This window comes from Lepisosteus oculatus, chromosome 8, assembly GCF_040954835.1.
Source record: "Lepisosteus oculatus isolate fLepOcu1 chromosome 8, fLepOcu1.hap2, whole genome shotgun sequence".
In the NCBI taxonomy this organism is placed as follows: Eukaryota; Metazoa; Chordata; class Actinopteri; order Semionotiformes; family Lepisosteidae; genus Lepisosteus; species Lepisosteus oculatus.
Window position 1 is genome coordinate 47,722,595 of NC_090703.1, and position 26,837 is coordinate 47,749,431.

Genomic DNA, 26,837 nt, shown 5'->3' on the forward strand with positions numbered 1-26,837 from the left:
ATCCTTCTGGGAGCCAGTCTGCTCAGCGAGCTGGCCAAGTAAGGCAGACAAGACCAGTCTGAGACGCGCCGGCCACTCCTTTTAAAACACCTGTCTGCAGTGTTGGTTTGTTGGGAAGACCTTTATTAAAGAACCTTTGAATAGGGCTGGAGGTGAAAATGAAAAAAACAACAACACAGCACTTGAGGGACATATGCTTTGTAAATGCCAGTCACCACCACCAATGCAGTATCTGGATAACCAGGATGAGAGATGCGGTCAACACAAACAATTGTACCTTAATTAGCTTCTTTCATTTTCTGCCCTGATTTTGTGAAATAATGCTAGAGAAAGAAGGGAACAACTCAAATTTATAAGGACTGTAATTTATTTGCCATATTAAATATATTATCTATGATAGTTACAATTTAGTGTTACATAATGCATGGTAGCTTAACACAACTTTATGAAATACCTCAAGAAATACTCAAACATACAAACAAGAAACACAACCTTTATGACAATGCTGATATAGAACAATGGTTTTGGAATGTATGATACATATTGAGAAATGCCATCAAAGTGCCACCTCAAAAACTATGGACTGCTACAAAGGAGGAGTTTGTAAAGCGCAGAACAGAAAAAGGCAATTTCTGACGGTCCCACAGCTGGGCCTTGAAACAGCTCCCCAGACAACGCCATGGCAACACTTGGATATCAAAAAGGACTCAGACTATTGACCCTCACTAACTCCCCTCCTCTCTAGATCAATTACAATTGGCAATAACTACTTAAGGAGTTTGCTCAAAGCATTCGTCTCCATGATCTCAACCTGTTGAGAATGGGCATGGATCCTGTCGCCAGGCAACCGTCGACAGGGGACTGTCACCAGGATTCCACAGCAGAGGTACCAATGGGGTGGGATTAGTTGGCCAGGGTGCTCTCGGCTCCCAGCAGCCCCTGCAACTTTGCTAGCCTGCTGCGACATCAGCGAGCGCCGCAATTCTCTTCCACCAGTCGGGGCCGAGACACCTGTGTGGCGCCGCAGAGATTGCAAACGTGCCAGATGGTAAACAGCCCAGTGGGTGGTGGTGATGGGGGGGGGAGATGTACACAAGAAAAGAAAAACCAGAAGCTGACCAGCTCTGCAGGGCGACTTTTCAGTGGTCGCCATGGTTTCAGCTCAGGGCACAGCGGGGATAGAAACGAGGCAGATTAAGGCATGACTGGCCCTGTTTGTCAGAGCATTAACTCCGGCTTCTATATTTAACAACTCCGGAGACTGTGGACTAGACGGAATACTGGCCTTACTCTATAAAGTAAAAGAGCAAGCAGGCCGCAGGTTGCGGTCCGACCCCACGACTTTGTCAGGAAGCTCTGGATGATGACAGCTCAACACTACTCAGTACCAGGAACCATCCATGAGAAGTCTTCACTGTGCTACTAGGAAACCTAGTCACCATAACCTTCAGGATGCTAACAAAAAAAAAATCATTGAACAGGCACTGCGTCCATGTTCCTCACGGGTCTGAATTTGACATCTTGTGAAATCTAGAAGAAGCACCAGGTAACTGAAATATTAATTAGCAGCTTCGGGTAACCTGGCACCAAACTCTCTGATCTTGCGTGGCGTGAAGTAAAGAATGATCCCAGGCTGTGGGACCCCCCCCACCACTGTGACAGCTACACGTCAAATCAAAGCTATTTCCACAGAAAGTGGGGTAGTCATCACCGCAATCATGCGGAAAAGAGCCACACCATCACCGGAGTTCGAAAACCCTCTTCTGAACAAAGGATGGGAGTCCACAATCCAGTCCTCCCTTGCAGGGCTCTGTTTTCAGCAGTCTGAATGCTGTGAGCTGTGCACTGTCTTTAGCTTCATGCCCAGCTGGGCACCCTACAGGAGACCCTATATATTTTTTTGCCCTGTTGTTGGACCCCTGATTAATTGTGCAAAGAGAGTCCGACCATTCTCCAGTGTGCTTCCAGCGTGATGAATCCAAGCTGTGTATGTGTTTGTGTGCTCATGCTTAAAGATGCTGGTGGTTAAGTAAAAGCAGGTTTCTGGATGTTCGCATGTGAATGAGTGATTCTGTATTGTGTGTGCACATTCAATAGGTATGCCCCTGTAATAGTAAAACAAAAAAGAAAACAGTCTTGACACATAAAATACAACAAGAAGACACTACCGGATAAACATCTTTGGAATGAGTGTTTGCTCCTAACATCCAGCTTGTCTACTGCTAAACTGAGGAGCCAAATTTTATACTAGTTGTCTGATTAAGGCAGATGCACAGAACGGGGACTTGTAAACAGTGTAGAAATGCCATAAAGATCATGTTGTTGCACAAAACAGGTTTTTACTCTGTGGCTAGCTTACTATGCTTGCATACGCTCTTAATCAGCATGATAATACAGCTAAAGATTACAGCGTTACTGTCAAACCTGCAAACAAACTTAAGATATACTTCAAATATATTTTTTGAAAGTGACAATATAAAAACTTAACTAGGGGAATTCAATGCGATTGCTCTCGCCGAGGAGAGTCATTTTTAAATCCCAAAACGGTCAAGTGATTGGCATGTCGCACACTCGGCTCTCTCCCCCTCTCTCTTCATCGAGATTGAAAGTCAACGCTCCAGTTACGACAGTACAGTCCCAGACGTACCTTGTCTTAAGTTAGCGCTTTGTCTAAGACTACTTTAGGCTTAGGCAGTTGCCAGACTCTAACTGGTGTGAGGGAAGCGATCCCTTAAAAAGTTGCAAACTACATCTGAAAACGGAGCATCAGCCCAGAAATAATGTTTTCTTGGATGGTAATCTATTATTTCTGCAATTACATCACTCTAAAACCAGGTACAATCAGTGAGAGTTCAATTAAATAAGAAAAAAAGATCTATGCTAAGTATTACTCTCTCAGTTAAGATCTAAGCCCAAATAACACCCGTTGAGTCAGTGGCAGAACAGATTTAGGATGTTGAGCAGACTTTGGCTTAAATGTTTCCAAGTGGTGTTTTTTCCAGTCCTGTCAGGTTTATAAACACTGGGATTACTAAACATTGTGCTCTTAATTGAGAGCAGCCGAGCACTAAAATGTACACGCGGTTTGTTTTAGAAAGTAGTCTTTTTAAGAACAAAGTGCCGGCAGGCGTTCTCCGAGAGGTGAATTAATATAAGCATGGAACTATAAATACTGCCGTTTTAGCTTCTTGTGTAAAAAGCTAGACCATTTAGATATTTATGAAAATGCTTTACACAAAATTGAATTGAAAAATTGAAGAGAACTTTAATTAAAACAGTTTGGGTCTTTTTCCTCAAAGTGGCAGTACCCAATTTAAGATTATAATTAGAATTAGAAGCCTGCCAATTGTACTTTTCAATTCAACTCAGTGGAACAAAAAGACTCGTGCAAAACAAAATGTAAAAATTTTTCTGAAATATATCCGATTTTTTTTTTGCTTAAGTCCTCCTTCAAGGATATTTATGTTGCCGATTTTGATCAGTTATTAAGAGAGTACACCCGCTCTGGGTGATGTGGTATGTCTTGAATGTGGTCTTCCCAGCACTGGAATAGGAATAGGAAAAAATAATGACGTAGCAGTTGTGGAGTGTGAAGAAAAAGTGGAACCTAATACAATATTTCAGTCTCTATCGTCTTCTTCACAATGGTTCTGAAGCTCCTGAGATATTCTACAGCAAAGATCCAAGACCCACAGTCCCATGTTTTCAGGTTTTCTTAGATCCTCGGTCGCCTGAAACTCAAGAGGCAAGAAACTCAGACAGCCTCAACATGCTGTGGGGCATGCGTTCAAGTCTGACCTGGCGCACTGTCTGTGTGGAGACTGCGTGTACCCCCATGTACACCAGTTTCCTCCCACAGGCCGATGGCTTGCTATGCAGTAACATGCTATGTTACTTCTTGTTGCTAAATGGCCTGGTGTATGTCTGTGTGTGCAGTAGACTGGCTGGTGCCTGAGCTAGAGACCTGTAGCCCGCGCTGGTTTAGGTTAGGACCTGCCTCACAACACCCCTCCGAGGACTCACCAGATCTGAAAGGTGATGGATGGATCAAGGTCTTTAAATACTATTCAAGCCTTGTTTGCCTCGTTAAAACACAACATTATTCCATCCACCCATCCATCCATTCATTTTCTAATCTCTTCATCCTATTCGGGGGATGGGGAGTAGAAGCCACACACATGGACACTCCCACCAGGACCAACTTCCAACTTTCCCAGATTCCTCTTAACCTACCAGTATGTCTTTGGACTGCAGTAGGAAACTGGGGCACATCGCTTGGGGAGAACATGCAAACTCCACACAGACAGCTCTCCCACAGCATCCCAGCTCTGGAATTGAACCCAGGGCCCCAGCGCTGCAAGGCAGTCATGCGGCCTACTGTGCTGCCCTTAAACTATTCTACGTCAAATGAAAGATTAAACTAGAACTTGTCCCAGGTATAATGTTTTCTTCCACATGCTTTCCAACTGAGGAATTACACACTCTCTCCAGGACATGGTCATGCTGTGGGCAGCTCTCACTCAGGGGAAGGTGTGTGGAGATTACCCTGGTAATTTAAGAAACGCTCGTGATGAAACACATTTATCTGCAACTGGGGCTCTGTCTGGTGCATGGTACAGCACAGTTTGTAATGTGTTCATTACAACCAGAGAACACTGCTCAGGGGAAATGGACACAAGGAACAATCTTAAAATATTAAAATTTCCGCATCAGTCCGTATACATACAAATGTACGGATCAACGAATACTTAAAAAGATAAAAACATCAGAAAACAAACTTTAGGTTGCTCAGTTTGAGCCAAATAGTGAAACATTTTTAACAAATGCATTTTGATATATTCTGCATATGTATATATATATAAATATATATATACATGCTGGGTATAGCAAAACAAATGCGAAGAAAAAACCTTGTCTCTTAATGACAGTTAAGATGCTCATTTTCTTTCAGATATGCACGTAGAGAACATTCTGTGCTCAAGACAGTGTCTCAGCCAAGTAACTCCTGATTTCTGGGAGTCTGTTTGTAGCTTCTGGGTTACTGGGTTGCTGAAAACAAGCACGTACTTAAAAGTGACAGAGAGCACCTACTCCGCTCCAGTCCTTGTAGGGGAGATAAGTCTTCTCTGAGAATCTATAAAACTTTGGCACCTTCTCCCTTATTTATATTTGTAATTAATTTATACACATATATAAATAATATATATATATACTGTATATGCACGAATAAAAAAGGTGGGAGATTCACAGACCCTGTGTCAGAGCACACAGAATATAAAGCTTTTCAATGTGGAATGCTTTTCCCTCCACTTTATAAAAGTCAAATATGCACAGGCTCACACCCCACCCACGCGCAGATAACTTCCAGATCGTTTGACAGTACACTTTTAGGCGGTCACCCCAAAGCTGGGGGCCAGAATCTCACACTGACCCCTCCAGGCCCCCCAGCACCACCGTGTGTTTAAGGCAGCTGGCTCCACCTCCCAGACCACACAGTTCTCATCGGTCTTGGATAGGAGGGAAAAGAAGATGTGAAAAAGTACCTTTTCCTATAAAAAAGACAATAATCTACAAAATAAAACGACTCAGAATAGTAAAACCATTACACAGAGGGTTCGAGATCCTCCTTGTGCGTGCATGAGGCTGTGTTCTGGCGTGGGGGGGTCTCTGCGTGCTCGCTTCCTCAGCCGCCACCTCCCCGCCTGGCTCCACGCTGCCCCCCGCAGGCCAGGGCAGGACTTACTTGATGACAAAGTACTGGATGACCACCGCGAACAGGACGGCCACGACGGCGAAGCCCAGCAGCAGGAGCAGGGCGAACTGCTCGTCGCTCAGGGGCGCCCCCCTGGCCGGCGGCCCCCTCCCCGCCGCGGTGGCCGGGCGCCCCGGGGGGACCCCCGCAGGCTCGGGGCAGGAGAAGAGCGTGCCGGGGCTGTACTGGCCCCACAGCTCCAACGGCTCGCCGCTGTCCTGGCACCGCCGGGCCGCGCACACGCGCAGACGGTACTCCCCGCCGGCCGCCGCCCCCCGCCACAGGAAGGAGCTGTCCGGGCCCTTGTAGAGCTGCGCGGAGAGAACACAGGGCGTCGGCCCAAGACACACAGGAAGTGCTCCAGTTTCCGCCCATGGCGCCAAACCAGCCTGCAAACGGCTCTGGGGGCGCACCTGGGAGGAACGTCAACACTCCATGCCCTCGCGCACAGGAGTCAGGGCCAGGGGACCCGTACGGTTGCCAATTGCAAAGTACACACCCTTCCTTCCATTAATTTCCGGCAACTCCCACCCTGCTCTTGTCCCCAGGTCAAGCCCAGTGGGTTTGAGCGCCCCCGCAAGGCCACTCGCGCCGGCGACAGATCTGTAGACGGCGGGAGGGAACATGCAAACTCCTCACGGAAGACTCTGCAGCCTGGAATCGAACCCAGGGCTAGAGAGCGTGGATAAGCGCGATGCGTTATCATTTTCGATTCCATTGCGAGCCCTGCTCCCCATCAGCCCACACGGGGCCCCAGACACACACTGTACCTGCTCGGCCTCGCGGCCCCGGGTCAGCTGCAGGGCGTACACGATGGGGTCCCCTCTCATCGGCGGCAGGCCCTCCCACGTGACCTCACACAGGCTGCCATCCAGGTGCTGCACCTTGGGCGCTGTGGAAGAGGAAACACCGTCAGTGCCAACCAGCCACGTCCCCAGGTGGGGCGGCCGATACACTCCCTCGATCTTCAGCTTCCTCGCTGGCCGCGATGGAGGCCAAGAGGAGCGAGTGCGCTGAACTCGCGACTCTGCACGAGGCCGCCGATACAGACCATCTGCCGAGTGACCAGCAGGGGGCGCTCCTCTCTCCTCCAGTGAGGCAGTAGTGGCAGCGTCTCTCACCTCTGAGCTGTGCAGGGGGCGACTTGGCGGTTCTGAAGCTGTAGACGGGGGACAGGGGGCCGACCCCTGCCTCGCTCTGGGCCTGGATGCGGAAGTGGTAGACCGTGGCCTCGCCAAGCCGCTGCAGCTTGTAGGTGTGACAGGGCCCGCTGTAGATGCACACAAACCTGCCGCAGACACAGGCAGACCGTCAAGGTCAAGCGAACTCAAGTCAAGGGAAGAAGGGCCAGCTTATAACTTTTCCCACCTCTGTATAAAGAACACAGTTCAATGCTTTAAGTTTGCAAGAATGATTTGCTTATGCAGGCACACAGAGAATGTATGCACGGAGAGAGATGGAATATTTAAATCACTGGTCCTGGAGGTTTCATCGATCACCCTTAATTTGTACGTTTTCACACTTTTGGAACCTCATTTGGGTTCACACATCAGACATTTATTTCAATTGTTTAGAGATTTGAATTGAACAACACCCATGTGTTCCAATTCTTAACAGGTCAATAATTCCTGCAGCACCAGGGCTGGCTACCCCTGTTTTACTGTATAGCAGCAGCTCTATTTGCAAGAGAATAGGTGTTTTCACAGCCCTCTCTGCTGGTGAGATTGTAGAGGTGCATCTCAGGAAGCTGGAGAACTTCTGCAATAGTGCCCTTTGTATTGGAGGATAATTTTATCAGTTCACCAGTCAGGGTTATTATAACTAGCAAATCGTATTAAATATCATTCAATCTTATCCACCGGTGCAAAAATGCTAAATCCTAGGCTGGACTAACTAAAAATGCTAAATCCTAGGCTGGACTAACCTGTTTCCCATGGAATTTCCCAAAGAAATGGAATGTGATGCAATTATTAGTTAGTGCCTCAAAGGCACTGACTACCCAGCATATTTCTTCAGAATGAGGAGCAGAACACTGACAGAGGACACAAAGGGAAACCACATGGAAGAGCATTTAAAAATCAAGAACAGGAGGCACGACTTTACACAAACAGGGGTGGGAGTGTGGAACAGGCTGCTCCCCCACGTTGGTGAAGCCGATACCCTGGCTTCTTTCAAGCCACGGGGGGGGAGGGATGAGATCTTGGGATCAGTGAACCATTAGCTACCGAAGTGGCCGAGGTTTGTGAGCTGCTGAACATTCCTGTGCTGATGTGACACATCACCTGCCCAGGCTGTCCTGCATCTGCAGGCAGTACTGCACGGCTCCACCCAGCGGGGTCCGGCTAGGGCCCTCCCCCCACTTCAGCTTCAGACTCTGGTGGCCAAACGCTGTGCACTCCAGGGCCGGGGGGGAGGGGGGCAAGGGCCGGGTTTTGGCTTTGAGGGGAGCGCTGAAGGGCCCGGCTCCCACTCTGTTGACTGCCTGCACTCGGACCCTGGGACAGAGAGAGAGAGAGGGACAGCGTTAGGAGGAAGAGGTGGGAGGCGTTAAAATCCAGCAGATGGAGAGGAGGAGCACAGAGCCAGGGGGGTAGGTTTTCAGGTTTTGAGAGGTGCCAACGCCAGCTCGTGGGGTGCCACCTACCCACAGCCCACAGAGCCTTTTGGGGCGCCAGTCTCTGCAGCATGCGTGGTGATGCCTGCTCTCCCCAGCAGGGGGGGGGGGGGGGGGGCGCTCTTTAAGCACGCCCAGGTGCGTCGCATGCTGACACAGCGCGAGCGAGGAGATAAAGTCACGTCATGTGCCAACAACCTCGCTTTGCAAAGACTGTCTTTGGTTTAGACTCAAGACAGATACTCCAAATAAAATGTTGCTTTGACCATGTGTGGATTATTAGAAGGAATACCCCCCTAAAGAGAAGCAATTAAGATTCAGGTGAGCACGTGTGTGCACTGCAGACTCTCTGCCCAGTGACTATCACCTGTAAGGGGTTTCTGGCTGCAGGTTCTCAAGCACGCAGTAGTTGGTCCTCCCCACAGACAGGGGCTGCCGTTCCCCAAAATCTATATTGTAGCCGGTGATTTCAGCGCCATGGCAACAGGGCTCCTTCCACTGCACCGCCAGGCAGGTGTGGGGGCAGGGCAGGGGGGCGGGCAGAGCTTCCTCCCCCAGCTCCTCCACCAATGGCACGGCAGCTGGCACGGAGGCAGGGGTCGTCACCGTGGCAACCTCTCCAAAGAGCCCGGCTCCAGCCACATTCACTGCCTGCGAAGGGGAGGAAGAAAAAAAACAAAACAATCCATTTATCAACCTTTCAATCAAATCTCAAAATCTTTTCATCTGGACTGAACGTGAATACAACCTGCACATACAAGTCCAGAAAGTGAAACAAGCTGCTTTCCAGCAATATTCTTTGGCAACTGATTAATCTAAATGGAAAACCACAGGACTGAGCTGTACTAGGAATATAGAAACACAGCAAATTGAGCACAAACAGCACATGGGACCTTTGGAAAGGTGCACATACAATATTGAACAGATAATTGACTCAGATACTGCAAGAGACGCATCTGAAATTACCGAGTTAAAACAAGTACTAGCCCTGCATGCTCAAGGTTGCTGTCTCAGATCATCTAAGGGGTGTGGAAGCAGGTCCCGAGCCCTACCTGCACCCTGCAGAAGTAAGTGGTGGCTGGAGTCAGCCCTCTCAATTCGTAGCTCAAGGCCGGGCCACAGTACGCCAGCTGCAGAGAGCCCTGCGCTGCCCCACACTCCAGCCTGAACTCGCTGATCTCTGCTCCATTACAGCCAGGGCGCTGCAGACAGAGTGGGAGGGAGGGGAGAGATGGAGGACGGAGGACGGGAGCAAACAGCCACACAACGAGAGGGAAAGACAAGCAGGGAGAAAGTAGAAGGCAAAGAGAGAAGGTTTAAAGAACAAAAATAAATGAGCACTGCTGTCCACTAACAGAGAGACACTTCAACTGCAGTCCAAAGGCTAGACTGGCAACACTACTGGCAATCAATGTGTCAATTAATGTCTGGGTGCTGTCCACCCACAGATGCTGTATGCATGGTGCACATCTTCAATTCTGGCACCAGGCAAAACAAAGGCAGCGGAGAACATCAGCGAACAGGAAGGCTACCTCTCCCCTCCCGCCTGACACTCACCTCCCAGGCAGCCAGAACACACGTCGCGGTCCTGACGGTGAGCTGGGGAGCATCGCACTGCTCTGGGGCACCAGGGGCTGTGGGCGTCTCCCACATCTCGGAGAGGGGACCCCACTGTAACACACAGCACGGGCACTCGTGACCACACACACACCCACGGGCAGGACCCAACATTCCCTTTGGATTCTCACCATCCGTAAAGCTGTGAAAAGCACCCTGTAGCAGCTGGATTTCCACAACAATCTCGCTGAACTTTACATTAAACCTTTAAAGTCTGAATTTGTCGAGATACAGAATAACAGAAACTTGAATTAAAAATGTCTTATTTACCTTTTCTTCATCTTCATAATCTTAACATAGCATCCTCCTCTATCTTGAATGTAGTTTGGCAAGAGGTGAGTAAAATACTTGTAAAATATGCAGGGAGCAGACAAAAATAAAACTAAATTCTCACGTTTGATGTGTATTTGCATATTTGTGTGGGAAAGGGATGGTTGCGTAACACGGTTGTACTTAAAATGGTTTTATCTGTTCTCGAAAATAAAAAAAAATAAAAAAGTGAACTGTGCTGTCATCAAAGAAAAAATGTGCAGCCTTGTCACTCGCGTGAAAAGGCCACAGACACACACGCATCTGCCTTTGGCCCCAAGCGCTGCACTAGGCCCGACGAAGACGGCCACGCAGAACGCCGACACCCGTGGCAGAAGCTCAGGGCTGCTCTTCTTGAAAAGGCACGGCCCTGAGCAGCTGCAGGGGAAGGCAGCAGACCCGCCCTCCTCCCAGCGCCGGATCAGCCAGTGACGGCTCTCCTCACCCCCGCCTGGTTGGCCGCCTTCACCCAGAAGCAGTAGGTCCGGCCGGGCCGCAGGTCGCTTGCGGTGCACTCCGTCTCGGGGCCCTCGTACAGCTGCTGGCGTGGGCCCTGTGCCGAGTCCGCCATCTCCACAGCAAACTGAGACACCGGGGCCCCTCCGTCCTGGAGGGGAGGGCCTGTGGACAAGAGCGTCCCACATCAGAACATCACCTGCACCTGTCCACTGTTTCTCAGTACAAAAACACATTCACGCGGGCCCAGCGGTCCGGAGATCATCAACACCGCCCGCTTCAGATGTTCATTCCACTCCTCTGTTTCCAGCAGGGACATCATGAGCGAATGTGCAGCCTTGTCGCAGAGACCATAACCCGAAAGGGCCCCAGGCACAAATGTATCTGTGCGTGGCCCCGTGCACTGCACCAGGCCCGGTCCGACCTGAAGATCCGACAAGCAGAGTGCTGACAATGGTGCGAGAACTTCACAAAACTCAGGGGGGCTTTTTTAAAAGGCATGGTGCTGAGCTGCTGCAAGGAAAAATAAAAATAAAATCTGGAATAGATAAAAACTATCTAAAGAAAGAGAGTTCAGCCAGTTAGGGTAATGCGCTGACTATTCACCCCATCTCAGTGGTATCTCCCGGGGCTTGGCTCTCCCCGCCAGACAGAGCGGTTGGCACGATCCTGGAGGCACCGCGGCAGTCTGCACAGTGAGCACGTCTGAGGCCTGAGAGAGAGAGAGACAGATCACTATCGCAGCAGACGACTGAGCTCCCCCGACAGATTACAGCACTTTGGTATCCGTTTCATGGCGAAGGCAGATTACTCTTCAAAGCAGCTCCTATAAAAGACACTCTCAAGCTCTGAGGCTTGGTATTTTCTACCCTCCAAGGTAGATCAGAGTTAAAAGGCGATGCAATCCAGATGTCAAGGTAGCAAAGCTGACCCTCACAGCCCCCTGTTGACCCTGATTCACTGCAGCCTTCCCTTCAGAGCGAAGGTTTAACCTGGCTCTGCTGGAAGGAGAATAAAAAGTAGCTTTTCAAAAGCAAACTAAGACCAACCTCTCTGTCTTATTTTTTGTGAAGTTTGAAGGTGAGCTTCAGCACCAATGTATTATATTTCGAAACAGGGCAGTGAGATACAAGTACGATACAAGTTACTTCTTTTCCGATAGGTGGAGGCTGGAGCCCGTGCTCGCTGCCTGTTGTGGGCCGGTGCCGTGCTGCGTACCTGGCTCTGGCCCCCCGCGCCAAGGCAGTACACCCTCAGCCTGTACCAGGACCCGGGACTGAGCCGATCACAAACATGCTCCCTGGCCAGACCGCTGTACACCATCTCCCACGGGTTACCTGGAGGGACACACACGATCGCACACAGCGCTGTCACGATTAGCCCACAGCAGACAACACGCAGCCTTCCGCCCCACTGTTCCACACTGCATCCCAGCATGCCAGGCACTTCCTGGATCTCAGCCGGAGTGGCCGGGAATGAAGCTGAGACCTTTTCCACGGCTCCGTTTGACTTGGCTATAATCAGGTTAATCTTAAACCCCTAACTAAACAAGCTTAAAACATCCAAGCTTATAAGCAAGGGACGTCAGCAATACATATTAAGTAATAACACTCAAGTCTTTTGTACAAAATTGCAGTAAATGACCAATGCATGACTGACAGGCTAAATAAATCCAGTGCTGAAACAGACTGTCTCTCCACCTCTCCTCACAACTCCCCCCAGACATGCAGGTCAGGAGCGCGGCCGCTGGCTGCAGAGGACTCCAGTTAGGATTTCAGCCTGGAAGGGCCGTTTCCTTCCCGATCAATGGCTCTGATCAATTCATGGACTTTTCTGCTCTTATCCCCGGCCATCAGCGTCTCTTACCGTTCAGATTCTCCGAGATTTCCAGCACGTACTTGGTGACTTCCGAGCCTCCGCTGTCCCTTGGAGCATCTGGAAAAGGGAGACAGCCACAAGATGGGATTGTTGGAGGATGCAGGCAGGCGCCAGACTGGGCGCTGTGGAGCATGTCCAGAAAGTTCAGAAACGAAGGATGCAATGTACTGCAAGGACGGGCACAGACTCCGTCAAATGATCTCATGCCACAAAGGAAAGTGAGGGTGAACCGAGCACGCACAGAGCAGAGGTGGAGCTGGACTGCGTGTGTGCTTGAACCCAGGCGCGTACCCCAGACAGTGTGCACACGGTGTGCGTGAACTCTCCCCTTCACCGTGGGCCGACCGGGAGGGCCGGGTTTGTCCGGGCTGGTGCTGAACTCCACGGGGGCGCTGGGCTGGCTGCGGCCCTCCACATTGGCAGCAAACAGCTGTAAGGGTTCAAGGGTCAGACAGACAACCTTAGAGGCTGCTCACTGGTGCTCAATGCTGCATCCCCACATTCCACACTGCAGCTCGGGAATTATACTGATCCAGGATGCAGTCTCGAGTCTCCACTGCAACTGTGCTGCTACCTATTCTTGCAACTGTTACTGAGACATGCTAAAGCCAACCACTGTGCTGTTGCATCACTAAAACTGGGTTTGGCTGGGGGCAGGGAGGCAGAGGATGAAATGGGACGTCCTGAAACTCACCCGAAACCTGTAGGAGGTGCTCCTTCGGAGATTCTTTAAAGTGCATGAGAGCTCCTCCCCGTTGTGTTTTGGTTTAAAGCCATAGCCCTGTAGGACACAACAGTGTTGAAAATAACTCCAAATCATGAAGTAGCCCTGCACAATTACTGAATTATGAGCTGCCTGTTTCCTCCAGTTACTTACATATTCTCACAGCACTGCTTTGTGAACATGTCGGTTCACACAGCGAACACCTACTGCAGTAGCTGACTGTGACCTGAATTCCATGTATTAATTTTGGGAGACATTTTACCCTTCAAGTCATGTAGCACACAGGACCCAGCTCTCAACACATGCCCTGAACCTGACAGACAGTCCTGCAGAGGTCCACTCTGATAACAGAGTCAGACTTGAATATGCACCGGGTTAAGCATTTACCAGCTAGGTGGTGCAGGTACCCTATACAGTATCTACCTGAGCTATATAACACTTCAGATCGGGGGTCATGATTTTTGGCTGCCTGAAGTGCAGGCAATTGGTTTGATTCCACAGATTAAATGTTGAAGATTGTTGAAGTGTCTGGTCATTGGCTGGGGACTCACCGAGCCCTCTTCCTCCATCTCCAGTGTGTAGGTCAGAGATTCTTCCCCCGATAGCCCGCTGGGGGTGCTCCACTCCAGGGCCAGCCAGGACACACCTGCCCCAGCAAGGCGGGGGGGTGCGGGGGGTGAGGGGACACAGCCGGAGGTGCAGCATGTCAGGACCTCGCTGAACGCACTGCAGGAAGGGACACACAGATGCATTACTGGGGCAGCAGAGGGAGCGACAGAACACAGGCCTAGTGGGGTCTGTCCTGCTATGGGACACAGGCCAGACAGACACCAAGTGGGGTCTGCCCCGCAACGGGACACAGGCCAGACAGACGCCAAGTGGGGTCTGCCCCGCAATGGGACACAGGCCAGACATACGCCAAGTGGGGTCTGCCCCGCAATGGGACACAGGCCAGACATACGCCAAGTGGGGTCTGCCCCGCAATGGGACACAGGCCAGAAAGACGCCAAGTGGGGTCTGCCCTGCAAAGGGACACAGGCCAGACAGATGCCGAGTGGGGTCTGCCCCGCAATGGGACACAGGCCAGACAGACGCCGAGTGAGGTCTGCCCCGCAATGGGACACAGGCCAGACAGACGCCGAGCGGGGTCTGTCCTACCATCAAAGCCAACCCTAATACAAGACTGTACAACACATGACCAAGATCAGGGCCAGACTCATCATTAATTTGGAAAAATCTTTAACAGGGAGAAAGACAACACCATGACTGAAAGCTCTCCTCTGATGGAACCCGGTACCCACCTCAGTCCTATATCATTTTTAGCAGCTAGTCTGAAGGCGTATTTCGTGGAGGGAGTAAGCCTGATGACTTTGAACTGTTTCATGTGCCCGAAGTAAACCTCCTTAAAGGCACTTTGATTTCCCTGGTGACACAAGACAAAACAGACAGACAGGCAAACAAACCACCAATTAATACAGGGAGAACAAGCAGAGGAACAAACAGGACCCAGAGTACACTGTGCGATGGCCATAGAGAGGTGACAGACTGGACACAAGGGATGAAACCCTAGAGGCTCACAGGTGTACATCTACAACCCAGGAAACAAAAGTTTAAAAGTTGCCCGATCTGCGATAAACATGAACGGATATATATATTATTGAACAACGCGTTGCTTGCCATCACCCAGACTGATCTACAAAACGGAACTGTGCAAAATAAATAAAACAAGCATAAGCATAATTACTAGGTTTAATAATATCACTATCGGAAGTAAGACTAGCAGTAACAATTCAGCCTCTGTGAGGAAAGGAAGGGCTCCAGACCCCAGAGATGTGGGTGTAATCGTGACCTACCTCGTCATACTCCAGAAGGTAGCCAGCTATCTTGGAGCCGTTGTCGCTGGGAGCCTGAAACAGAAGGGGGAGATACGCACTGTACTCAGACAGACTCCATTCTTTCTCTCCGGGAAGAGAAGGAAAGGCTGAGCTCCTGAACAAGAACACGAGAGGCAGCAGTCAGGTGGAGAAGAGCTGCCGCGGGGCCAAACGATAACCGGCGTCCCTCGTCAGACCCTGTCCTTGTTCCGCACTCCCCGCGGGTCGGACCTGGGGACGGGCCGGGCCAGGCAGGGCGGGCCTACCTTCCACTGCAGCAGGAGGGAGCTCTTGGTGCGGGCCAGCAGGCGGGGGGGCGCGGGGGTCTCGGGGGCGCAGCACCCCGTGGTGAAGCTGGCGGGCTCCGAGGGGCGCCCCTTCACGGAGCTGCACGACGCACACACCCTGCAACACAAAACCACAGAGGCGTGTCCCAACCGACAGGCCCACAATAATCCCAGAATGAGAGGACACTGGGGGGGGTGCCGAGACGGGCTCCCCGCGGCCTCACCTGACATGGTAATCTGTGGCCGGTCGCAGGTCAGACGCTGTGAAGGTCGTGTCTTCGCCCCTGGAGAGGACAGAGAGGAGACGATGGGTCTCGGTTCCCAGCCCCTCGTGTCTGTTCCCGAACGCTCCCGAGCCGCCATTTCTGCCGAACGTACCGGTGAAACGCGAAACCGGGGGGCAGCAGCGGACACTGCGTGCAAGTGCGTTTAAAACCGAGAGCAGCTCAACACAAAGGGTGGAACAAGCTGCCCAGCCAAGTGGTTGAAGCTGATAGCCCAATTTCTTTAAAGATACAGCTGGACGAGAACCTCAAATCAATTAGGTACTAACTACCTAACAAGCTACATGACCTAAATGGTTTGCTCTTATTTCTGACCCTCCTAGGGCTCTGCTAGGAGAGACCCCTTCTAAACTGGCTAGATTCTCATTTCATTAAGACCCCATGCAGAGCCGGAACAGGCACACAGAGCCCTCCAGTCCAAGGACAGGGGTTCCCAGAAGTTGCAGGGCCCCTAAATAGTGATTCAACCTCTCAAAACACGTGATAGATGCTTCTACAGCCTCTGCCTTTAAATCAAGGCTGGAGTCTGACGAATACGAACGCAGCACTATTGCGGTCTCTACTGCCTTAAGGCCCTAACGGAGCTTGGCAAGCTCTCAGAGGAAACGAGGGGCTGATCCGTCCTGGTCACCAGCCAGGCTGAGACGCAGCAGGGGACTCACACGTAGATGGGACTGTAGTCGGCGCTGCGACCGGCGTGGGACAGCGCGAGCTCGTAGGACAGCGAGTGGGCGCTGGGGGCCTCACTGTCGCTGTCGCGCGGGCCGAGGGGAGAGCTCCAGGACAGCATCGCGCTGCGCGGGGACACGCTGCACACCTGGAGAGAGAGAGAGAGAGAGAGAAAGAGAGAGAGAGAGAGAGAGGGGGGGGGGGGGGGGGGGGAGGCAGCCAGTCAGATGCTCAGCTGCCCTGTCTGGGGGCAGCAGCGGGTCAGGCAGGGCAGCGCAGGTGGACAGGGGGGTCACTCACCACGGGCTTGGCCACACTGGACAGCTGCTCCACGAGCCCCTTCACCTCTGCCTCTGAAACAGCACCAGCGGCAGACAATCTCAACACACACCGGGCACAGTTTTGTTTCTCCCACACACGTGTGCCAGCATTCTGCAGTTTCCATACAATTCTGCAGCTGTATTTCATCCTTTACGATTCAGGGTTCTAGGCCTGTCCAACACGTCTGATCAAAGCAAGTTCAATTCAGTTGTCAGACAGAAGGGGGCGCTCCCACACTACAGAAGAAATGACTGAAATGTGACTGAAATTCAAGTTCTGGTACTGGCAACACACTGCAACACTTACATGCACCACCTTATGCAACCTGGTGAGTAAATTGCAAAGCTGCTGTTTATCAGATTTATGATTTTATTCTGAACAGTCCACCGAAGGAGCTTTACAGGTAACGTAAAGCCAATCTGTAGCCCCACCTGGATTATGGATTTACGCTCCCCACACACCAGCTCTCAGTGGGGAGGAGAGCAGAGTGATGAAGCCAGCTCAGAGAGGGGGATTATTAGGAGGCCATGACTGGTAAAGACCAGGGGGGACACCAGGGTTCGAGAAACGCCCTGGGACTTTAAATGTCCACAGAGAGTCAGGACCTCGGTTTTACGTCTCATCATTTAATGTGTGAATTTAACAAAGCATTCGGGATTAATTCGGGTCTTGCAGTGCCAGGTACTTCCGGCTTGGCGCCCCTCACCTGTGCTGTCGCCCTCTGCTGGCGGGGTCGCCCGGGGCCTGGCGGCGCTCTTGGGGTTGCAGGGCGCGGGGGCCCCAGCGTGGCCCTTCCCGCAGCCGTTGTGCGGCAGAGGCGGTGGGCTGCCGCCGGCCTTGGCGCACAGCGGGCGGTCCTTCAGCCGTTTCCTGAGCGACTCCTGCGTCTTGGCGGCACGGTCGTCCCGGGACAGGCCCGTCCCCCCCCGGCCATGGGCCGCGGCCTCTGTGCACAGACAGACAGAGAGGCGCAGGGGCCCAGTTCAGAGCCCAGCACGGGCAGACAGGGGCCGGTTCCGAGCACAGACAGACAGACAGACAGACAGACAGACAGACAGACAGACAGACAGACAGACAGACATGGGGGCCCAGTTCAGAGCCCAGCGTAGGCAGGCAGACAGGCAGACAGGCAGACAGGCAGACAGGCAGACAGGCAGACACGGGGGCCCAGTTCAGAGCCCAGCACAGACAGACAGACAGACAGACACGGGGGCCCAGCACAGACAGACAGACAGACAGACAGACAGACAGACAGACAGACAGACAGACAGACAGACAGACAGACAGACAGACAGACAGACAGACAGACAGGTCCCACCCCGCAAGAGCCGACCCCCCTCCCACCCGCACTTCCATACAGACTCCCGGAAAACCAACACCCCAAATCTTGAGCAAGGCCCCAAGGACACAACAACAACACTGAATCACTACAGGCAGGACTCTTGCACCATTCTGGGCTTACAGCCACAGAACGGCCCAGTGAGGCCAGCTCAGCCCAGTGTGGGACCACAGCGGCCACCCCTGAGGGCTGCAGGGGAATGACTTCACTAAGGGGGAACACCGAACAGGGTCCCCGAAACAAATAACTGTCACTTCAAAGCTGGGGAAGGGGCATGGGGGTGTTGCCCTTGAATTAGTCAATGTTCAGTGAGCAGGACACGGGGGTATTAAACTAATCATCGCTCTTGTCAGGGGTGGCAGGGTGGGTATACTGTAACTTACGAGCACAGTCGTTACCAACGAGAGGAGGCCATTCGTACACACTGCCTGGTTTGTAGCCAATCACTCCCAGGATCTCATCAGTAACTTGTTCTACACCCCCACCATCCTGTCTCAGTATCAGATGCAGCTGTGTGCCCCGATGGGAGTTGAGACCGAGTGATATTTCGGACTTCAGTGAAAGCGGTTTTTTCAGCCTCCACTCCTCGAACCAAAGGGAACCACATCAGCTGACAAGGAGGGGGGTTTGCTGTAAGAAGGGGAATGCTTCCCAGAACCCCCTCCTCCCCTCAGCTGAAGCATCACTCCAGACACCCCCTTCCCCGCCTGAAACTCAACACACAGCCCTGAGATGGCACAAGGTCTGCCAGCTTCTCTCTCACGTTCAGCTCGGTACCCCCAGCCATCGCTTGGTCGCAGCTCAGCCAAGGAATGACGACATACCACTGACGCACGCGAGCAGAGGCTCTGTGTCGGCAGCCCCGGATCCGAGAAGCACTTTCACGCTCATCAAGTGGAACGACATCAACATTTTACGGCTGTTGTTAGCAGCTATGAATACACGAGGACCGCACAGAAAAGATCACGGCCAGCAGCAGGAGGACCAGAGCTGTAGAAGGAATCTAGTGGGTATTATAAAGCCTCCCCTGAGAAAAACAGATCCAAGAAGATCACTGAGGTGCCCTGAGGGCGAGGAGGCTGGAGAAAGTGGTTCCTTCCTCGAAGTTCGGGGTCAACAGAAGAGACCGGCTCCAGCAGGACACACATGGTCACTGGTGAGTGGAAAGGACTCACCCTGATCGCTGTAGATCTGTGGAGGTGGGTGCTGGGGCAGGAAGTGGGGGGGCAGCTCTCCAGTTGCAGGCACAGGGGGGTAAACGTGGTGATGGTGCAGCAGGGCCGGGTGGGGGGGCAGGTAAGGGGGCACGTGGGGGTGCGGGTGAGCCATGGAGTGGTGGAACTCTGCCGAGTGGGGCAGCACCACCACTTTCCGCATGCCGTTCTCCTCCACAACCTGCAGGGGGCGGGAAAGAGCAGAGTCAACGACGGGTAGGGCTCAGAGCACCTGGGCACCTCGGCTCACCTGTCCCCATCTCCAGCCATCAGGTGGTGCACCAGACATAGACGGACCCCTGACCTGTGCTGTTCAGCACCAGTACAAGGCCTGGCCTTCTTTGTATCTACAGCGTGTGACTTATGAATGACAAGAATAGAAAAAGCTCCTGACCACCCAACCAATTCCGCTGCAAAATACAGACCAGCTCAATTACAGCCTTCCAGCCTTGCAAAACACAACACACACCCACCACACTCAGCCCTCACATTAAGCTCCATACAATCAGTATAACTTTGGAGTGATCTCAGATTTATGGACCTCTTCCATAAACCTCAACTAAACCACTAACCAGTGGAACACTGGCTATGTCAAGGGCTGGAAAACCAGTACTGATCACAGAGTATTTTCTCAGCAAATATTATTTATTTGCTTTTTTAGTTCGGGACTCCATTTCCTTTTCCCTGCAGGTGATACTACTGAACTGCATAGAAAATGCAGCAACTTCGGTAAACCTTGTAGTAACATTTCAGCGGACTCTTCTCTCGGGGTCGGAGTACCCACCTGAGACATGTACCCTGGGGGCAGGAAGATGGGAGGCATGGAGCCATTGGGGGACACCATCGGCACATGTGCAGGACCTGCGGCAAACGGAGACACAGAGATACAAAGGGCTGGGCAAACATGACAGCGGGCCTTCTGCTTTTCACCATCTCATCCACACTGCTGCTTCTGACCTCAGTGCACCTGCAACAACCCTGTCACACTGCTGCATTCGAGCGGGAGAGAAAAGAGCAGAAGCAGGCACAGCACTCCGAGGAGACTGCCGTTCACTATGTGACGCCTTGCAGATCTCACACACAGCACTCGGCTGGGCAGGGGAAAGACTCTGTGATGAAACGACGATCATGCACGAAGAGCCAACTGAAAGGCTACAGACTTTGAGGGCACAGCTACTCATCACAACACAGCACCCTCTGTGCTCTGTGGAGACCCTCTTGTGCCCACAGGGAGCTCATCTGAAAATGCATTCACACTAACAAAGTCTTCCTCAAAAGCTGTATCCGTCGCAAGTGTTAAGGTGGGCTCCTTCGAGTTGCCCCCCTGCGAATGCAATGATTTGCATGATCTTTACCGCCCAGGGAAACAATCTCTCTGCACATGGGCTCTCTCGGCAGACGTGATCGTTACGCACATGGTTTGCGGAACGTTATTTTGCCAGCTGTAGCGAGTCCAGAAGTCCGGTGGAAATGGGGATACAAAAGAAAAGGTTGCCTTTTAAATGTCCGGGGCTTTGAAACACCTGCAACACCGGAGCAGGCCTGCACAGAGCCATCAGCCGCCCTCGCTCGGCCCTCGGGATGTTTCCTCACCTGGAATGCACTGGATATGCCCGTCCTCTGTCCGGATAGTGAAGGTCTCCCCAGGGTTCACCTGCACCAGGATCACCTGGGAGGACGAGCAGAACAAAGAGGGGGCATCTTTAATTACACCAGACCCCAGCTCTAGCTCAGGGGACCCCTGCAGCTCTCCAACCTCTGCCGCACCATTCATTTAAACTCCCCTGTGGAGTGAGGGTGGAACTGCAAGACACCCCACATCTCTGTGATGGTGACGTACCCCCCAAACCCCAGGACACCCCACATCTCTGTGACAGTGATGTACACCCCAACCCCAGGACACCCCACAGCACCGTGACAGTGACGCACCCCCCAACCCCAGGACACCCCACAGCACTGATCTCCCACACGACGGAAGGCCGGCCCTTCAGCGCAGAGGAATTCATCACTGCTGCGCAGCTCGAGACTGAAAGCACAGTCCCTGTAACAGTCTTGAGAAAGCAGAAACCTGGGAACCCCCCAACGCAGAATCAGGAAACACTTCGCATGTACATGTGCAGGTTTAATAACAGAGCAGCCCCCACGACCCAAGACGACATTTCTCCACAGTCTGCAGTGGTCTTTGTCTGTCCTGTTTTGTCTGTCCTGTCTGTCCTGCCTGGCAAACAAGCCAGGTCTCCAGATCATCACTGGGAATCTGTTTGCTGTGCTGCACCATTTTCACACCCCTCCCCCTGTCTGTAAAGCTCACTCACAGGGGATGTTTGCCCAGCACAGCAGTGTTCCCTGGGCCTGGGAAGGGTACACTAGGCCAGACAGCCCCCTGAGGTCACGACCTGCTTCACACAACCCGCAGAGGCAACGAAGGAAGTTGAATCAAACCCTATTAAACCACAGCGATGCAACCCGGACCTGTGTCACACACAGGCACTCACACATACATAGACATTACATACAGTGTAAAAAAGCACACCGCTAATGCAATCCGACACAGGCAGCACTTTGATCCATTTAACATTTTATGAGCTGCAGGCTCCTATGTAAACTGTTCTCATGAAGCAGAAAAGCAAATCAAAGTGCCAACATGTATTTATTTAACCCCACGTTACTCACAATAGGAGCTGCTGACATGCAGTACAAGAAACAGCAGCTGGTAATACCCATTTATAACAGAATAAATAACTCGGCCCTGGGAGTCTGGTTTCTACTGTGGCGCACTCAAGTGAGAATACACACATGCACACAGTTGACTACCAGATGCAGCGTTTACACTGCAGTAAGGTAGTAAAATCCAGGCAGCAATCAATCACCTGCTATTCTCTTAACTAGAGCACAGCGATCACTTCACAACGATAAAAATCAATACTTCCTTGCATTTACACAGTGACTTTTATCCCAAAGCACTTAACATACAGTGCCCTCCAGAAATATGAAGGGGAATATATGCCAATTAGATTTTGTTCACAGGAATTTCTAGGGGTACCAATCGTTGTGATCTTTTGAGAAAAATGTTTTTTTATAAGGATTTTTTTTTCTTTGAATAAGCTTACCTCAAATTTCTCTCACATTTTCAATGTAAGATCAAGCCAATACACAACCAAGACATTTTTTCATGGCCTTTTTTGCTCATCTTTTCCAAGGGTGCCAACCATCCTGGAGGGCACTGTACATACACTTCAAATTCACTTTATCTACCACCGACGTGCAGCCTCTCTGGGTGACACACAGCAGCCATTTTGCACCAGCTGGCCAGGTAAAGAAATGAGCAAGAGCTTCACCAGCTGAATTAAGGGAGGCCAGATATTGTACAAATCCCAGGGGATAGTTTAGCTAAGTCACTGGGTTAACACCCATACACTAAAGAACAGTGCCCTGGGACCCTTAAAGACAAAACAGTGATGTACCGCCTTGATTTAACACTTCATCCAAAAGACAGGAAGGTTTAAAATGACGTATCCTGCTGAAGTATCCTTAAATCCTGTATATCATGAAGGTGTGTGTGTCCGGGGTAGAGGCAGTTACACATGTGACAAAGGTATGTCTCTCCGATTTGCACTCCCTAAACCAGGCCCTCATGGGGGGCCCTGGCAGGGGGGGGGAGGCAGAGGCAGAGGCGTGCAAGGAATGCTGGGAAAGACGCAGCTATGTCAGGAATGTGCCCTCATTCCCCAGATCCTCTGCAAGTAACTACCTGGGGGCTGGAGCCAGAGGCGGGATAGGGAAGCAGTAAAGGAGGGCAGGTCTGGACAGAAGCTGACCTGCAGCCTCCTCCACGAAAGGGCTGTCTCAACCGGCTACCAGCAACCCTACAAGCTAGAAGGGCCAAATGGCTCCTCTCGTTCGGAACTGGTCTTAAAGGGCTGATGTTTCCTACAGGACGGGGGTCGGTATTGATACACCGGTGGGTCGTCCTCTCACTATGGCTTCCACACACTCCTGAACAGCCAAACCCAATACATGCTGCAGCACCTGGTTGTGCCATGTACCTGGGCATGGTAAACGATCCAGCCCTTTTTTTTAAAAAGCCCTCCACTGGAGCCGTCTAATAAAGGTCTAGCTGACCGCAGCCAGGACCATGCCCGGTTGTACAACACCAGAAGCACATGGCAGTCAAAACAGAGCCACATCAGCCAGGGCCCTCTGGGGTTCGGTGGAAACGAAAACTCCTGCCAGCTGCGGGGCGCTCACAGGCCTGCGGTGATGTCATCGAGAGACCCGCTGCTCCTCCAATCAGGACGAACTCGCCCGTCAGGAGCTGTGGAGCTCGCCCAGTGTCCAATGGCGTGTCTCCATCTGCACAGGGGTACATGGCTCACCGCTGCACAGCCAAGTCTTAAACAAGTAGCAGGGAAAAAAAAAAAGCTCCGAGAGGCTTTCCGAACACCAAAGTAGAGCCGTGCCCCAAACTAGGAAAGTATCAAGCGTTGAGCCCAAGACACCACTGTAATATCTGATTGTGGGCGGTCAGTGCCAGGGCAACACAGAAATCATCCTCAGGAGAGTCTCATCCCGAGACATCAGAGCACGTCAATCTCTAAGCAAGCCTTGAAAAAAAAGAGATCATGAAGAACAAAACAGTCGCCGTTTGTTTAGGCTGGAAAAGCAGGTCTAAATATTTGTTCTCGCAAAGCAGCACAGAGTAGGGACCAAAGAGCACTCTGCAGCACATACCAACCCCCCCCCGAGCTGATCTGAACCCGCGTCCTTACAAAACAAGGAGCCCTGAGGTAAAAAACACCCCCCATCCCCCCAAGAATTTATCTCCCTGTCCAAGTCCTTCTGGAAACACAGCAGCCTGAGCACAAACAGATTTCCTTCCCGTTAGCCCTGCTTGAAGTTCCCAGACCTGGCTGCTCAGTGCCAAAGTCAGAGAAGGGTTATTAAAGAACTGTCCCCCCCGCCCCCCCTCCTCCCTCCTGCCCCCTCCACTTCTCCATGCTGAGCCCGTAGCACGGCCCCCCCCCCCCTCCCCATTCCGCTCCACAGGAGCTGGTCTCCGTGTCTGTTATCGCCTTGGCAACCTTACAAACAGGGAGAAATGTGAGCGCCCGGAGCCAGTGTGGGTACAGACTCCCTCTGCACTCTATCAGTGACATTTACTGCTGCCGTAAGGCCTGCAGGCTCAGAGCGCTTCACATCCTCAGCTACTGAGGGCCTGGAAACCCTCTTCCTTCAGACCAATTAATCCAGTGACCGGGCCCACTAGCACTGAAGTTCTGTGTAGACTAGGCACCTGCATTTTGGCTGCTATTCATTCGCTCTTTTGACTATAGTAGTGCTCGCTCTCAGGTAGGGAAGGAGGGGTCTCCTGTAATCCTAGGAGGGTTCTGGGATAGGGGATGTAGGGGGCAGGTGGGGTGAGTCTGTATTTCTCCCTGGAATTCAGTCAGCTTCTTTACACAAAGGGTGGCGGGAGTGTGGAACAAACCACCCAGCCGTGCCGTTGAACCCGGGCTTCCCTCGGGAAAGAGCAGGAGGAGATCCCTGGATCAATTAGCTAATAACCACCAAACAAACTAGAAGGGCCGAGCGCGGCAGAGTGGGTACACCATCAGGGCTCGGGGTGTTGGCATCAGGGTGACAGAAAACTCTCTCCTCTTCCTCCATCTCCAAGCCATTCCGACAGGAGAACGGGCGGCTCCTTTTAATTTCTGCTCTGAACGACGATGCAGTCTCCGGCCAGACGTGGAGCTTGTTCCCCACTATCGTCGCTCTAGAAAATCAAGTGCAGGTCAGGTTCTGGGGACTGTGAGAACGAAGCCTGGCAGCGAAGCCCAGAGGAACTACAGCACAGTGCCCAGCCTCAACAAGTCAGCATGGGCCATCACCCCCCCCCCACACACACACACACACTTCTCCGTGCTCTTCCGGATGTGCACGCTTCCAACAGCCTCCCCTTTCCGCCCCCTCCCACATTTACTGGAAGTGCTGCTGGCAGGCTGGTGCACAGAGTGAACTGGAGCGGAGGCCGGAGGGGGAGAGGGAAGGAGTGTGTGTGTGCGTGTCTCTGTGTGTGTCTCTGTGTGTGTGTGTGCGTGCGTGCGTGCGTGTCTCTGTGTGTGTGCGTGCGTGTGCGTACGTGTGCGTACGTGCGTGCGTGTCTCTGTGTGTGTGTGTGTGTGTCTCTGTGTGTGTGTGTGTCTCTGTGTGTGTGTGTGTGTCTCTGTGTGTGTGTGTGTGTCTCTGTGTGTGTGTGTGTGTCTCTGTGTGTGTGTGTGTCTCTGTGTGTGTGTGTGTCTCTGTGTGTGTGTGTGTCTCTGTGTGTGTGTGTCTCTGTGTGTGTGTGTCTCTGTGTGTGTGTGTCTCTGTGTGTGTGTGTCTCTGTGTCTGTGTGTGTGCGGGCGAGACTTTAGCAAACCTCCCCTCTGTCTCCTCTGGCCTGTACCCTCCCTCCCTCCCCTCCTCCCCTAAGACTCCCCACCCCCCCCCATCTTCCCAGCAGTCGGAGGCCATCTGCTTGTGCGCGGGCCCCTGCCTGACCGTGCTCCAGAGAGCCTGCAGTCCCTCTGACCCCGCCGCTCCCAGGGCTGTGTGCGAGTCTGCAGGCTCCTTCCAGGCAAAATGGAAAACGACAGGAGCCTCGTGTGTAACAAGAGCCCTTGCTGCCGGGAACAGTTCGGAAAACTGGAATAAAATGCGGAGGCGCAGACAAGCTAGAACCTTCGCATCTTTGTCCTATTTTTAGCTTTGCTGGCTCTAGGCCTTTGCAGTTGTGAAGGAGCAGCGGCTGTGCCCCACGGACTGCACACGCGGTCCACTTCCTGTCCTTGGAAGTTTCCTGCAAACTGAGTCCCGTAAGCCCCGTCCGATTACTGGCATAGTGCTGCCAACACAGAGACCAGGGAGCCTGCTGATATTTCAGCCGCGCCACGCATGTTTCCAGAGTAAAAAAAAAAACTGTCAACATCCCAAACGTGGGGATATGCATGGACAGGTATCTAGCCTCTGGACAGCGAGCCACGTCAATAAAACACGACTCCTTCCTCTTCCTCTTCAGAGCCACTGCAAACAGGGCAAAACAGCGAGTAAGGGAGTCCCACTCTTCCTCAGGGAACAGGGAATGTGGCTCAGTCAGTTCTCTGGGATGTGGGGGGAGGGAATTGGAATGCTAAGAGAAACCCCATGGGGGCCTGGGAAGAACGTGCAAACTCCACACAGAAGGGCTGAACCCCTGTGCCTTAAGTGCCATGCCACTGTGCCGCCTTTTACAGTGAACCTAAAGGAAGCTCATTTCTCATGGTTCCTGTTGGTGGCTTAAAAGATGTCAACCCAGCGTATTTCTTCAGGATGAAGAGTGAAGCATGAACTGCCGGACACAGGTGGGAGCTCTGTGGAAGAGCGGGAGTGTGAGACCAGTTACTCAGCCGTGCTAGTGAAGCCGATATACTGGCTTCTTTCAAGAACCAGCTGGATGGGACCTGTGGATCAAGTAACTACTA

The 26,837-nt window shown here is 52.1% G+C and overlaps 1 protein-coding gene across 4 annotated transcripts in view; it reads right to left on the reverse strand.

Moving 5' to 3' along the window:
• Positions 1 to 344: 344 nt before the first annotated feature.
• The window catches only part of LOC102691810 (fibronectin type-III domain-containing protein 3A-like), a 38,198-nt gene continuing 11,705 nt past the window's right edge, over positions 345 to 26,837 (reverse strand). For all 4 annotated transcript variants that reach the window (XM_069193655.1, XM_069193651.1, XM_069193652.1 and 1 more), the window contains 24 exons: positions 20,932 to 21,007; positions 20,123 to 20,199; positions 19,300 to 19,519; positions 17,492 to 17,731; positions 16,765 to 16,817; positions 16,458 to 16,612; positions 15,736 to 15,795; positions 15,491 to 15,629; positions 15,204 to 15,257; positions 14,652 to 14,773; positions 13,902 to 14,076; positions 13,321 to 13,407; positions 12,918 to 13,056; positions 12,615 to 12,683; positions 11,967 to 12,085; positions 11,355 to 11,460; positions 10,738 to 10,913; positions 9,924 to 10,037; positions 9,419 to 9,568; positions 8,734 to 9,017; positions 8,035 to 8,247; positions 6,874 to 7,040; positions 6,523 to 6,644; positions 345 to 6,063 (listed from right to left, as the gene is read on the reverse strand). In XM_069193655.1, the coding sequence (XP_069049756.1) occupies positions 5,740 to 6,063; positions 6,523 to 6,644; positions 6,874 to 7,040; positions 8,035 to 8,247; positions 8,734 to 9,017; positions 9,419 to 9,568; positions 9,924 to 10,037; positions 10,738 to 10,913; positions 11,355 to 11,460; positions 11,967 to 12,085; positions 12,615 to 12,683; positions 12,918 to 13,056; positions 13,321 to 13,407; positions 13,902 to 14,076; positions 14,652 to 14,773; positions 15,204 to 15,257; positions 15,491 to 15,629; positions 15,736 to 15,795; positions 16,458 to 16,612; positions 16,765 to 16,817; positions 17,492 to 17,731; positions 19,300 to 19,519; positions 20,123 to 20,199; positions 20,932 to 21,007 (3,441 nt within the window). In that variant the 3' untranslated portion in view covers positions 345 to 5,739. The remainder of the gene's footprint in view (positions 6,064 to 6,522; positions 6,645 to 6,873; positions 7,041 to 8,034; positions 8,248 to 8,733; positions 9,018 to 9,418; positions 9,569 to 9,923; positions 10,038 to 10,737; positions 10,914 to 11,354; positions 11,461 to 11,966; positions 12,086 to 12,614; positions 12,684 to 12,917; positions 13,057 to 13,320; positions 13,408 to 13,901; positions 14,077 to 14,651; positions 14,774 to 15,203; positions 15,258 to 15,490; positions 15,630 to 15,735; positions 15,796 to 16,457; positions 16,613 to 16,764; positions 16,818 to 17,491; positions 17,732 to 19,299; positions 19,520 to 20,122; positions 20,200 to 20,931; positions 21,008 to 26,837) is intronic.